Below are 14,141 nucleotides of genomic sequence, written 5' to 3' on the forward strand. Positions count from 1 at the left end.
GGGAACTGTCCGCTGGCCAATCACCGAGAGAAAGAGGAGTTGTTCAGAAAGAAACCAAACGGAACCCGAGAGGCGGGACAAAGGGCGACCAATAGAAACAGGAAATGGAGAAGACTTCGCCACATCCGGCACTGTCTCTGGCGCCTGCGCTCTGTGCTGAGGAGGCTAGTGACGTCCGGTGAAGTCCAAGATGGCGGCGTTAGGTTGAACCTGCTGCCGGTGAGGGGCCCGGGGTCGGCAGGGCGGGGTCCAGCAGGTCTGTGCAGGGGAGGCTTGGGGCCGAGGAACTCTGGCTGCTTCCACATCTTTGCTCTCTGTCTTCTGCAGGTGACGGAAGTGCCCCCTACTCCTGCCTGACGTCCCTCGGGAGACCCTGCGCCGCTCCTCGCTGCCGCGGCCATGTCTGGGCCCGGCAACAAACGCGCTGCCGGTGATGGGGGCTCCGGGCCCCCAGAGAAGAAGCTGAGCCGCGAGGAGAAGACCACAACCACACTTATAGAGCCCATTCGTCTTGGGGGCATTTCTTCCACGGTTCGTGGGCTCCTGCCCCAGCCCTCACAACTTGCCAGAACTCCCATCTCTGTTCTCTATCCACATCGTCCAGAGCCTTACTGCCAGTTCCCCAAATTTAGCAAGATCCCCCTTACAGAACACTCTTGAAGGAAACCGAAGACATGATGTCTGCCTTCCCTTTGCAGATAAGAAAACAGGTCCCCAGAGAGTGTGTAACTTGTCAAAGACTTCAGAGTAAGAAAGAAGCAGAAACAGAATGTGACCCTTCTTACAGCCAAGATGGTTTCTCTGTGGGAGTGGGAGCCTCTTTAAATGCTGTTAGCAGTTAGCCTGGGGATACTCCTCTCCTATCCTTTCCATTTACTTTCCTCTGTCTCTGTGATTGGTTTCTTGGGCCCTGCTTGACCCTCTCCTCAGTCCGTCTGTTTCCTTGGTAGGAGGAGATGGACCTGAAGGTTCTGCAGTTCAAGAACAAAAAACTAGCAGAGCGGTTGGAACAGAGACAGGCTTGTGAGGATGAACTCCGAGAAAGAATTGAGAAGCTGGAGAAGCGGCAGGCCACAGATGATGCCACACTCCTCATTGTCAATCGCTACTGGGCCCAGGTGGATGCCCCTCTACTTTCCAAGACCTGGCCTTGATTCAGCTGCCTAGCCTCAGATGCCTCTGCTAGGAAAGGAGTATCATGCTGGAAAAGCACCAGAGGAATTCATAATATTTTTGGTGCTTTTTCCCTTCAGCTGGATGAAACTGTGGAAGCCCTTCTCCGACACCATGAGAGCCAAGGAGAGCTGTCTTCAGGGACAGAGATGCCTGGGACCCAGGAGGGGCTGACACGTGATGAGACCCCTCTTACAGAGCCAGGGACATCGGAGCTGAGGGGTAGGGCTAGAGTCCTAGGATCTGGGAAGCTTAATTAAGTTCTGGGAAAATGGAAGTGCTGGGGAGGAGGGGACTTTGACATTAGGCTGCCCAGCTGCACACGATTGTGCATGCAAACATACACACACGCGCGCACACACACACGAATTCATATTTGGGCAGCAAAGTGCAGTGGGTAAGAACATAGGCTTTAGAACCTGAGTGCAGTTTGTGTTTTGACACTCTTAGTTCACAATGTTAAATGTTGACTATGCACTTGCCACTATTGTAGATTTGGAGGAGACAGATAGTAAAAGAGAAATAATGCTCCTGCTGTTAGGGAGGAAGTGATTACAAACTAATGAGAATAAAGTATAGGGACCCCTGAATGGGAATTTGTGTGCAGTAGACTGAGCAGGATTAGTAAGGCAGAGAAGGCTTCCCTGAGGAAGTGAATTGGGAGCTCTCTGGCCTTGGGAAGATTACTTTGCCTCCCTGAACCTCAGTTGCTTCACTTTTAAGATGGGGTAACACTGTAGGACAGACATTGGTTGTGTTGATTCGGTAAGCCATAGAGAGCTGAAGGGCTGGGTCTGGAACTTGGTGCAAAGTGGTGGTAACTGTGGCTGTTATTTTCATGAGGGTCTGTCCATCCCTCCCAGAGCCCCTGCCTATACAGCTGCGGCCCCCTCTCAGCGAGCCAGCTTTGGCGTTTGTGGTGGCACTGGGCGCCAGCAGTAGTGAGGAGGTGGAGCTGCAGCTGCAGGGCCGAATGGAGTTCTCCAAGGCAGCTGTGTCCCGTGTTGTCGAGGCCTCAGATCGCCTACAGCGCCAGGTGGAGGAACTCTGTCAGCGAGTATACAGCCGAGGTTAGTGCTTTGTGCACCTACCCCAGAAGTGTCCGTCCCCATTGGCATCTTTATGGTACTTCCTCAGTCCCCCTGGCCCAAAGGCAGCCACAATTCCCCAAGGAATAACTCAGCCATGTTCTCAGGGGAAGGGTTAGGTTGTAGATGGGAGCTCTCGCTTTGATTCCTGAAGCTGAAGTCTAGAGAGACAGATGGGAGGGGTTGTTGATGTTTAGGGTGCCTCCCCCATGTGGTTGGAGACCTCTTGGGAACACTTCGTGCAAATCTTGGTGGATGTTGCTGATCCACAAGGCATAGCAATAAGTGCCCCAGCTTTGTAGGCAGACATACTTCCCCTAGCCTTAGTGCTGTCAGTCCTTCCTGGGCATTCTGGGCAAATGGCTCTCCTCTCTGAGCTGTTTCCTCCTTTGTACAGTGGGGATAAAGACTCCTGGCTTTGTCATGAGAAAAAGACAGCTGGATCACACTGGGCACATAGCAGACTCCAGAATGAGTTAGTACTTTGCCCCATTGCCCTGGACTTGGCTCTTACCTAAGCCCTGCCTTCCCAGGGGACAGTGAGCCCCCCGGTGAGGCGGTTCGGGCACGCACCCGGGAGCTGGGCCGTGAGAACCGGCGCCTACAGGACTTGGCCACCCAGCTACAGGAGAAGCACCACCGCATCTCCCTGGAGGTGAGAGTTGGGCTTTTGCAGGGTGGGATTAGAAAGAACCGGGGCAGGGTTTGGATTAGGTGGGCACCCAAGGATCTCAGGGAGCCAAGTCCCTCGTCTAAGCATCTGTCTCCTACATTGTCCTCAGTACTCTGAGCTACAGGATAAAGTGACATCTGCAGAGACCAAAGTGCTGGAGATGGAGACAACGGTAGAGGACCTCCAATGGGACATTGAGAAGTTGCGCAAGCGTGAGCAAAAGCTCAATAAGCACCTGGCAGAGGCCTTGGAGCAGGTGGGCTCAGATGTTGGGTCAGATGGAGCCAGAGCAGGGTACTTGGGGCCCTCGCTTCTCCCTTCCACACCCATGTGTCTGTCTCTTCTCTCCACAGCTCAACTCTGGCTATTATGTGTCTGGGAGCTCCTCTGGCTTCCAGGGGGGCCAGATAACACTCAGCATGCAGAAGGTGAGCAGCGGCTTTCTTCCCAGTCCCTCCTACAACCTTTTCTCTAACTCATCATTGCAGTTTCCCTCAGAATTAAGGACAGACATCCAGCTGTGGTCTCTGAGGCCCTTCCCTGTCACTCACCCTGCTCTTTGTTTAATTCTTTCCTTTGTATATCCAGTAAGTATTTGCTGAACACTTAGCACTGGATACTGTGCCAGGAAGCAGACATACTGGAGATAAGATAGTCAAAAGTCAAACTCTTCCTGAAGCTTAGGTTCTAGTTGGGGAACTGACAAGAACTAGATAAAATAGTATATCAGTTGGCTGGAAGTGCCAAAAAACAAAAAAAACCAAAAAGTACCTCTAGAAAAGAGATGTCAGGGTATGTTGGATCAATTGGTATTCCCACCTGTGTAGTTGAGAAGGGACCTCACAGTCACTGTCTTGTTCCTGTTCCTGCTTTTGTTCTCTCACCTCTTGGTCGTTGCACATTTTCTTGGTGCTGTGGGGGTCACTGTGCCTGGTTTCCCTTTACTCTGTTTGCTCTTCGGTTCTTCCAGGAAGGCTTCCCTGACCCCGTCAGTTCTAAGTGTTGGTTCCCAGCACTGCCCATGCAGTATTGAGTTTTCTCCCACTTGCCCAGGCGCCCCTAGGGAAGTGCCTGGGCCTGGCTTGTCCTTGGGGTTTCAGAATACATCACTGTTCTACATAGGGGAGTTTGGGTGGGGCATATGGTGGAATGGAGGGAAGCATACTCCTTGGCCTGGCCTGCCTCCCATGGCCCTTCCCACTCCACAGTTTGAGATGCTGAATGCAGAGTTGGAGGAAAACCAGGAATTGGCCAATAGCCGCATGGCAGAGCTGGAGAAGCTACAGGCTGAACTTCAAGGCGCTGTGCGGACCAATGAGCGCCTCAAGGTAAGCTTGCGTGGAGCTGAGAGGGCCTGGGCCCACAAGATAGAGTTGAGCTCTGAATGCTCTTGCTGATCACCTTTGGCATCTCTGCCCCTAGGTGGCCCTGCGGAGCCTTCCTGAGGAGGTTGTACGGGAGACAGGGGAGTACCGAATGCTGCAGGCCCAGTTCTCACTGCTCTACAATGAGTCTCTGCAAGTAAAGACCCAGCTGGACGAGGCCCGGGGGCTGCTGTTAGCCACTAAGAATTCCCACCTGAGACACATTGAACACATGGAGGTATGGCCTTGGAACAGGGGTGGGGGCCAGAGGTAAGGGCCAGACCCTTAGGGTCCAGTTGTTCCTGGGTCAAGGGTATTGGAGGCCCTCTGTGCCTGCCTTGGGAATAAAGTCTTCCTAAGCCACTGAGGCCTAAAGTTGGGGGAGCTTGCTGCAGCTAAGGGGTTTGTGGGTCCTTATTGCCTCATCCCACAGAGCGACGAACTGGGGCTGCAGAAGAAGCTGCGCACAGAGGTTATCCAACTGGAGGACACGCTGGCCCAGGTACGCAAGGAGTACGAGATGCTGCGCATCGAGTTTGAACAGAACCTGGCGGCCAACGAGCAGGCGGGTATGTGGTGAGGACAGGGTTGAGGTGGGGCCTTATCTGGGATTGCTGGGCCCTGGTGTGGCCAAATGCCTGTCCAGATGCAAGAGGTTAAGTCCCTTCCTTTCACAGAGTCTCTTCTCCCTATGGAAAACAGGGACCACAGCACCTGGCTCAAAGACAGTGAGGGTTACAGCCGGCTGAGGTGGCAGATGGAGAACATGAGCTGTCAGCCACATCCATGGTTCTCTGGTCTCATGGTGCCTCTCTGAGATATTTGTTTGTTTTACAAAGATTTATTGAACACTGCCTATGAGCCAGGCTCAGTTCTAGGTTTTGGGATTATACAAGTGAACAAAACACAGAATCTCTGCTATTCTGGAGCATTGTGACAGTGGGGGAAGACAGGCAACAAAGGAGGGAAAAATAGAACATGTGTGTCAGGTAATGACAAACATACTAAGGAAAATAAAGCAGGGAGGGAAGATAGGAAGTATTTGAAGGAAGGGGTTGCAGTTTTGAATGGGGAGGCCAGGGAAATGTGACTAAGAAGATATTTATTCAAAAGGCCAGAAGAAGTGGACTAACCTCCTTCTGTGCATGTACAGTTAGTTACGTGTTCCTTTGAGGGAAATTTGGAAATATTTCACAAAATTTGTTTTAGCAGAGATAACACACGTTGGCTGTGTCAAGTTACTTTTAGGTGAATTTCCTTCAGTTATTTACTCCGATGAGATCATACTCCATATATAAGGCTTCAGTGTTCCTCTCCTTTATGATGAGAGTGATGTCTCTGATCCTGCCTCTTCCCCCACTGAAGGGTTGGGCCCCTAACCCAGGGGCCAGTCCAACCTCCGTTCCCCATCCTCCTCTAGGGCCCATCAACCGGGAGATGCGCCATCTGATTAGCAGCCTCCAAAACCACAACCACCAGCTAAAGGGGGATGCCCAGCGATACAAGCGGAAGCTGCGGGAAGTACAAGCTGAGATTGGCAAGGTGAGGAGGGTGCTGCCTGGGAAAAGCCACGGCTCGACCCCAGGGAGCAGCATCTCGCCTCAGTCCTGTTCTCTCTCTGCTTTGCAGCTCCGGGCCCAGGCCAGTGGCTCTACCCACTCCATTCCCAGCCTGGGCCACCCAGAGGACTCCAGCCTCAGTGCCCCAGCCCCAGGGAAAGAAGAGGGTGGGCCAGGCCCTGTTGGTGCTCCTGATGCCAGAAAGGAGACGGCTTCAGTGCCTGGCACCACCGTTACTACCTCCTCAGCAAAGAAGGAAGACCTGGTCCCCTCGGAGGAAGATGCCCAGGCCCTAACCCCCGGGGCCCAGGGCCCCTCCTCTCGGGGCCGAGAACCTGAGGCCAGGCCCAAGCGGGAGCTTCGGGAGCGGGAAGGGCCTGGCCTGGGACCCCCATCAGTAGCCTCAGCTCTGTCAAGGGCTGATAGGGAGAAGGCCAAGGTGGAGGAGGCCAAGAGGAAGGAATCAGAGCTCCTCAAAGGTCTCCGAGCAGAGCTCAAGTGAGGCCCTATTCCTTTCTCTTTCCCAGCCCTGCCGAGTGGCCTCCAACCCTGCTCACCAAAACCTTCCTCCTATGTCTTCCCTAGGAAGGCCCAGGAAAGTCAGAAGGAGATGAAGCTGTTGCTGGACATGTATAAGTCAGCACCCAAGGAGCAGCGGGATAAGGTGCAGCTCATGGCAGCTGAACGCAAGGCCAAGGCTGAGGTGAGGGCAGGTAGGGCCTGTGGGACATGCAGAGAGGCTGCCTCAGGGGGTTCTAACTAGAGTATAGAGCCCTAGGTCAGCAGGAAGCAGTGTTGAGGGCTCCCTCCTTTGGGTGATTATAGGTTGATGAGTTACGGAGCCGAATCCGGGAATTGGAGGAGAGGGATCGGAGGGAGAGCAAGAAGATTGCGGATGAGGATGCCCTGCGGCGCATTCGGCAGGCAGAGGAACAGATAGAACACCTGCAGCGCAAGTTGGGTGCCACTAAGCAGGTGTGACCCTCTTTTGGTCCCCTTTCTTCTGAATTTTGGGATTCCCTAAACCTCCTGTTCTAGCAGATGGCCTCTGTCCACTCTGGTTCTTTGCTTAGCTGTGTTTTCCTGTGTTTTCCCCATGGTCATCCTGTCCATCTGCCACATTCTATCTTGTCCCTGCGCACTTGCTGCAGGAGGAGGAGGCTCTGCTGTCAGAGATGGATGTGACAGGCCAGGCTTTTGAGGACATGCAGGAACAGAACGGGCGGCTCCTACAGCAGTTGCGGGAGAAGGATGATGCCAACTTTAAGCTGATGTCAGAGCGGATCAAGGCCAACCAGATTCATAAGCTATTGCGGGAGGAGAAGGATGAGCTGGGCGAGCAGGTTCTTGGCCTCAAGTCCCAGGTATGACTGTCCTGGGCGTCTAGGGTGCAGCCAGAGAGGTTGGGGCTCCCCAGCACTGAGTCCCCACTCCTGTCCTCAGGTGGATGCCCAGCTGCTAACTGTGCAGAAGCTGGAGGAAAAAGAGCGGGCCTTGCAGGGTAGCCTCGGGGGTGTGGAGAAGGAGCTGACGCTGCGCAGCCAGGCCCTGGAGCTCAACAAGAGGAAGGTGAGGCCAGACTTGAGGGGACAGCAAACTGGGATGCTGGCTCACAGCCTCACTTTCTGACTCTGCTTAGAGAACTTGAAGGAGGTGACCTGGGCTTAATCCCAAATCTGCTTCCTCTCAGCTCACATCTCAGACACTTAACTCTGTTCCGGACCCTATGTGGAGGACTTACTGTACTTGGTCACACTTCAGTCTCAATAACCTCACAGTAGTTTTTGTTACTGTTCACCTTTCACAAGTGAGGAAACTGAGTCTCAGAGAGGTAGCTGATTTGCTGAAGAAAGTAGAACTCGATTTGGGCCTGGGCTTCCTTGGCTCCACAACCCACATCCTGACCACTACATTGATTACCTGTAAAATGGGATGGTGGTCCCTGCCACGTAGTTGTATTAAGCCTAAGAAACGTTTAGCTCATGGTAGTTGTTCTTTTGAGGGGGGAGCAGAGTCAGGAATGACCTGTGTTGCCATCTTTATGATGTAAGTCTTCTAGCTCAGGGTAAAGGCTTAAGATTAATACCGATTTTCATCTTCTTCCCCCTACTGAACTTTTTTCTCCATTTAATTCATTCATTTAAGCAGCATTAGTCATGCCCTTGTTATATACCAGGACGTCCTTGAGTGTCAGGGAGACCATGGGAGCGAGACAGTCCTGCTGGAAGTGGGAACTCCCAGTTTTAAGGGGCAGATAGCAAGCCAATAATCCTATAGATAAAAAGACATGATTATAGATCACAGGAAATCTTAGGAAGGAAACTGAGGTGTGTGAAAGAAAAATAGAGCCTCTCACAAGAGGTGATGACATTTGAGCAGAGTCCTGGGGGAGTTGCAGGAAAAAAGTATGTGTCTTGGGGGAGTTGATGGGAGCAGAGAGAAGAGCCCTGAGCTCTTCAGGGGAACATTATGCAGGTGAGGAATGAGAGAGAATAGGAGGAGGTGAGGAATGAGACAGAATAGGAGGAGGTGAGGGTTGAGAGGTCAGGAGGCAGGACCAGTTCCACTGAAGATATTGGAGTTGATTCCGAGAGCAGGAATCACTGGACATTTGACGCAAGTGTCTTTGGACCGTGGCTCCACATGCCTGACTCCCCAGGCTCAGGCAAATGGTGGCCCTCCCTATTCCACCCACCTAGGCTGTGGAAGCGGCCCAGCTGGCCGAGGACCTGAAGGTGCAGCTGGAGCATGTGCAGACTCGGCTTCGAGAGATCCAGCCTTGCCTGGCAGAGAGCCGGGCTGCTCGTGAGAAAGAGAGCTTCAACCTCAAGAGGGCTCAGGTGGGTGAATGTCTAGAGATGGAGGAGGCAGGCGGTTCAGATCGAGGACCCTTTCACTCAGCCTAGCCCCTCTCCTGCCCTAGGAGGACATCTCACGGCTGCGGCGCAAGCTGGAGAAGCAGAGGAAGGTGGAGGTTTATGCAGATGCTGATGAAATTCTCCAGGAGGAGATCAAGGAGTACAAGGTGGGGCTGTGGGGCTGGGTTGTGCTCCATTGACCTAGGAATCTTAGAGAGGAATTTGGTGAGAGCTGCAGTGGGTAGGCTGGGGACCTTGGAAGTAAGGTAGGATAGCAAAAAGTGGGCAGAACCCATCGTAGAGAATCAAGACAACTGATGAAATAGGGTATGCATATTGTGTGCCAGGCAAAGTGCCTGCCTAGGTGTGGGAGCACTGGGAGCTAGACCTGGTTTCAGATCTCTTGAAACTGACAGTCTGTTGGAGAAGGAGCCAAGTAATTCTCTCATCTGAGTGATAAGCAGTGTGATGACAGAGGCCAGGGGGTTTGTGGGAACTCAGGGGAGGCCCTTAACAGCCCTGGGGATCAGCAGGCTTCCTGGAAGGAATATCATCTAAAGGAAAACTGAAGAATGAGTCAGGGTTAGCTGTGAGGAATAGGGATGAGAGAGTTCCAGCAAAGGGAAAGGCAGGGGTGGTGGCCTCTAGTTGAGAGAAGCGTGCTGGAAGACAGAACTGGACAGTTAGAGTTGAAGGTCAGAATGTGGATTTTGTGGGCAGCAACAAGCCTGGAGGGGGTTGAGCAGTGTCAGATCCTGAAGAGTAAGGTAAGCCCTGTTGAGATACTTGACTTATCCTTAGGCAATGTGGAGACATCAAAGGGTTTTAAACCAAATAGTGACATCTCAAGGATGTTGAGAATAAGGTGCCTGCGGGACTTTTTGAGAGGCCCTCTGGGAAGGCACTCAAAGCAGAAGGGCTGATCTGGAGAAGGGTTTGGGGAATTGTCTGCATAGGCAGAGGTGGAAGCCACATGTGGTCACCCAGGAAGGGTCTGTGGTACGAGATGGAACAGAGGTCACTCTCCCTGAGGAACCTCAAAGCTTAAATGATGGGCAGAGGAAGAGAAGCCTGTGGTTCAGGGGGAAGGAGAGCGATCTAGAGGGAGTTGATTGGGGAAGACTTTCAAGGAGACAGGGCTGAGCTGAGTCTGAGCTGCCCAGAAGGCAAATGAAGCAAGTGATTAAAGATGCCTCTTGTATTTGGAAGTCTTGGTGGGAATGGATGTTGGGTGGAGATGGACGTCAGGTCACCTGGACTCTCGCCTACTGGAGTGAGGAGAGAGTGGAGGGTGTGTCAGTAAATAGACAACCTTTTGTAGCAGTTTGGCCTTGAAGAGACACAGGCAGCTGAAGGCATCCATGGGGAGAAGGGAAGGGTTTCTGAGAAGGGACAGAGTTTGGAGCCTGTCAAATGCTGATGGGTTCTGAGAGCTAGGGAAGAGGCGATGCTTGGAGAGAGTTGCTGAGGTGGTGGTCTGGGCTGGGATTTCAAACAGGGCAGAGGATGAATGTTGGGGAATGCTGAGTTGTGGGAATTTCCTGTCTGGAGTTGGAGGCAACTGGTGGCAGGTGGGAAGTTTTAGAATAGGGGAGATTTGTAAACCCTCAACAGAGAGAAATGAATCCAGGGACCCAAAGCTGGATCTCTGGGCAGTACTAGGGAGGGATCCAGTTGAGTGTTGAGAACAGCAGGTTTCTAGTGGCACTGCCATGCCAAGCTGTGACTTAGCAGATGCAGGTGGGGAGAAGGTAGGCTGTTGGCTTAAGCCAGGATTGGGCTTTTGCCAGAGAAGGCCAGAGCAGCAAGAGATGGAACCACAGGGCAGAGGAGCTCAGGCTGGAGCCTGTGGGTCATTGACCTTAAGAGGGGACATCTGACCCCTGGCCATCACTGCCTGGGTTTTCAAGTCCAGACTGTGCTACTTCCTAGTTTCAAGACCTCAGCTTCTGAGCCTCAGTTTCCTCTGGAGAGTGTTCATCCTCACGTCCCAGGGTCATGGTGAGAGTTAGATGCAGTCTGCTGTGTGGTGGGCTTAGTCTGGACTGCCTCTTGCTGTCATCTTGGGATCTGGGCACTGTCAGGATTGTTCCCGAGCTGATGCCTTTGCCCGGCCCAGGCGCGGTTGACCTGCCCCTGCTGTAACACCCGCAAGAAGGATGCAGTCCTTACCAAGTGCTTCCACGTTTTCTGCTTCGAGTGTGTGCGGGGCCGCTATGAGGCCCGCCAGAGGAAGTGCCCCAAGTGCAACGCAGCCTTTGGTGCCCACGACTTCCACCGTGTCTACATCAGCTGAACCTGTAACTCAGGGGACTTTGGAACACCCGTGGACCCTGGGGGCTGTGCCTCCAGTCCCTCCCCACCCCACACCCAGGGGCCCCCACTCTCCATTCCGGACCTTGTGGGCCTATCCCCTCCCCACATAGTTGGTTCAGGGGCCCCAGTGCATGCTAGTGGGAGTGGGATCAGCCAAGCTCAGTTCCACCTTTTCCCCAAGGTCAGAGCTCCAGCCTAGGGAGCACTCACCCTGCAGGAAAGGTCTGCTGTGAGGGGCCCAGAGAGAGCACTCAGCTGAACTTCCTGGAAGCTGGCCCCAACTCTTCAACTGTCTCTACAGGCCCATCTCAGCCCTAAAGGAAATTCTCCGGGCTGTGACTTCTCACACAAGTGAAGGCTCACTACCTGCTTACCCACAAGTGAGGACCAGGGATGGGCTAGGTCCCCAGCTCGCTGCCCTAAGACTGGGCCCTGGGGCCCAGGGAAACTTCCTTTACCTAGTGCTCCCCAAACCTGGGCAGAGCTTCCCTCCTGTGGAGTTCCTTGGGGGTTTTGGTCTGGTCTTGTGTGCTAAGAGCACCCCCTTGTTGAGGGCACCATCCTCTTCCTCTGGGAAGCTCTGAGTTTGCTGCAGTCACTTTGCCCTCATCTTGGGAGTGCTGAACCAAGCTCATCAGTTTCTATTCTAATCAGACCCCTCCCAATCTCTAATTTGCTCACAGGCCCACTTACACCCACCTCAATGCTTCCCAAGGTTCTGCTGGGTCCCTAACCCTGACCGTTTCATCCTGGTGGCCTTATTAACTGCAGTGGGGGCAGAACTTCCCAGGAGGGAAAGGGAAAGACTGGCTGCTGGGCCAACTTCCGATCATTCCAGGTAGAAGAGCTTCACCTAACACCCTGTGACTGAGCCTGTACCCACGATGCTTCCTGTGCTGCCTGCCCAAGCAAACTCCATGGGCTGTAAAGGCAGTACACAGGGACCTGGAAGGTGGAGCTGCTGAACAGGTGCAAGGGTCCACTCGGACCCACAGCCCCTGCTCTAGAAATGTCTTGTATAGGCTGTTAATTGTTATGAATAAACGCCCAACTCAGCCTATAGTCTTAGTAGCCAGGCTTCCTACCCTAAATGTGGTCCTGGATTTTGGCTGTTAAAACTTGTTCCCCAAGCTCCCCTGGCTGACATGTGAACCTGGAGGGCCTGCACAAATGAGATACCCTGGTCCTGCCCGCCTCCAACGACTAGTTATGCTTAGACCTAACTGCCATTTGGTTTCCCGGACTGGGCCCTTGGGAGGGGCGTGTCTACAAGGAGAAAGTGTCGTGGTCAGTCCGCTGCAGCCCGCTGACCTCTCCTGTTCCCACGGGGAGGGGCTGACACTCCCTGCATCGTCACAACTTTGCGGGCCGCGTCCTCACGGGCTCACCACGCTCCCCCCCCCCCCCCGCAGTCATTGGCTACAGGGATGCTGGGAGCCTCGAGGTTCATCCTGGGAAATGTAGTCCCTTATTGGCACCGGCTGACTAGATTCTCCGAGGTAAGAGCCGAGTTCCCAGTTGTGCTGGCCAGAGGCAGGCTTGGACCCAGTCTCTCCCCAACGGCTTTACCCGCCCCTTCCCCCTCGGACGGACAGACAGGACATCTCAGCGGGTGACTTCCTTCATTGCAACTTGTGCTGGCTGTTAGCCATGTCTTCGAGAACCGTGTGTCGAATGGTGCTGTGGGTTCATCGCTCTGTCGGGTACGCGGGCGGAGCCTTCACCGAGGCTGCGCTGGGGCTCGCGCTCTGGCCGGTGCTGACCGGGCTTGGTGCCGAAACAGGAGCTGGAATTGGAGCCATGGCCACGGGAGCCGCTGCCGGCTTGTCAGCAGTCATGCCCTTGCGCGCTCCCGCAGCTTTATCGGCGGTAGCACCTTCGCGGGGGCTCGCGGCGTTGTCCGCCTTAGGGCCCCACCTGGTGCCCAAAGTTTCGGCGGGTCCGCAGCCCCTGGACCAGGTCGGACTGGAGGCGGAGACTCGGGCTACGGTGACTTCTGGCGCAGGGCTGGCGGCAGTGGGCACGCTTGCCGAAGCTCTGGCCGCGGCGGGGGTTGGCATCCGGCCGAGGAAGTGTCCGCGGCCCCGGGCAGTGGTAGTCAGGTTGGGGAAAAACGCAGCGTATTGCATCATAGAGATGCGGTCCGTCTCTGAGAGGAGTGCTGCGCCTGGGAGCCGGTCGGGGTCAGCCAATCCTCTGTGAGCACTGCCCTGTTTCCCAGGAGTCACCTTCACTGGGCTCCTTAGTAATGCAAGTGACTGCATCACCTCCCCAAACACCTCTCCATATCCAGAGGAGCTAAAAACTCTTGAGTTCCCACGCTTAATAAAGTAAGCATCGAACCATTTTCTCAAGCTGGAGCCCAAGAGAGTGCGATAAAGATCCCAGAATTTGAGTAGGAACATCAAGCACTGATGCTGCAGTAAGAAAGTAAACTCTCCATAAATCTTTGTTTGCAATTAGACCGCCCAGTGCTGGGAAGATCTGCCTTAGGGGCTGGTCACGTCCCTCCATACAGGATGTTTGATCCTTTACAAACCCCTGTAGCCCTCCCTCAGTGGCTGTGATACCCTGGGCCCTTGGGATGGGCAGGCCAAAGGTCCTCCTGGACCAATGCTGACCTTGGTTGGCCTCTGAGGGTGAGCAGATACTGGCCTCAATGACAAAGGTACCTTTTTAGCCAGAATGAAGGCTGCTGTCTAACTGGCCACAGGGTTCAGTGGGGCATTTGAGGTTGACCACTCTCTCTAAAACTTCCCTTGGGTCCTGTAGTGCTACACTCTACTGGTTTTCCTCATATTATCTTCTGCTGGCCCTTTTTCTGCATCCACAAGCTTGATCCTCTCCTTTCTACTCCAACTCTCTCCTTGGGTGTGTTTATCCAGGACCATGGCTACAGCTAGGATGCTAAGGCCCAACTCCTCCAGCACCACTTCTTTCTTGCGCTCCAGACCTGGTAAATAACCACCATTCATGGCTGGAGGTTAGGATCATGCCACTCTCCTTAAAAATCCCCCAATGGTGCCCTTTTCCCCAAGTTACTCAAACAAGATGCTCCACACTCTATAGCCTGTGCTCTCTACCTTATCTCAATTCCCATCCCTCAGTGC

At 53.8% G+C, this 14,141-nt stretch overlaps 1 protein-coding gene across 2 annotated transcripts in view; it reads left to right on the forward strand.

Annotated features, from left to right (window-relative positions):
- Window positions 1-72: 72 nt before the first annotated feature.
- RNF40 (ring finger protein 40) overlaps window positions 73-14,141 on the forward strand; it is a 29,505-nt gene continuing 15,436 nt past the window's right edge. Inside the window, exons 1-20 of one of the 2 annotated variants that reach the window (XM_010996146.3) lie at window positions 73-219; window positions 328-531; window positions 951-1,118; window positions 1,254-1,395; window positions 2,037-2,243; window positions 2,795-2,916; window positions 3,044-3,190; window positions 3,288-3,362; window positions 4,143-4,262; window positions 4,357-4,536; window positions 4,732-4,867; window positions 5,719-5,840; window positions 5,928-6,355; window positions 6,443-6,560; window positions 6,683-6,832; window positions 7,009-7,221; window positions 7,301-7,426; window positions 8,557-8,697; window positions 8,781-8,882; window positions 10,835-12,093. In XM_010996146.3, coding sequence (XP_010994448.1) covers window positions 400-531; window positions 951-1,118; window positions 1,254-1,395; window positions 2,037-2,243; window positions 2,795-2,916; window positions 3,044-3,190; window positions 3,288-3,362; window positions 4,143-4,262; window positions 4,357-4,536; window positions 4,732-4,867; window positions 5,719-5,840; window positions 5,928-6,355; window positions 6,443-6,560; window positions 6,683-6,832; window positions 7,009-7,221; window positions 7,301-7,426; window positions 8,557-8,697; window positions 8,781-8,882; window positions 10,835-11,011 — 3,006 coding nt within the window. In that variant the 5' untranslated portion in view covers window positions 73-219; window positions 328-399 and the 3' untranslated portion in view covers window positions 11,012-12,093. Of the gene's footprint in view, window positions 220-327; window positions 532-950; window positions 1,119-1,253; window positions 1,396-2,036; window positions 2,244-2,794; window positions 2,917-3,043; window positions 3,191-3,287; window positions 3,363-4,142; window positions 4,263-4,356; window positions 4,537-4,731; window positions 4,868-5,718; window positions 5,841-5,927; window positions 6,356-6,442; window positions 6,561-6,682; window positions 6,833-7,008; window positions 7,222-7,300; window positions 7,427-8,556; window positions 8,698-8,780; window positions 8,883-10,834; window positions 12,094-14,141 lie in introns of those variants that run through there. The other variant, XM_031432877.2, reaches the window with a different exon arrangement.

This window comes from Camelus dromedarius, chromosome 24, assembly GCF_036321535.1.
Source record: "Camelus dromedarius isolate mCamDro1 chromosome 24, mCamDro1.pat, whole genome shotgun sequence".
NCBI lineage: Eukaryota > Metazoa > Chordata > Mammalia > Artiodactyla > Camelidae > Camelus > Camelus dromedarius.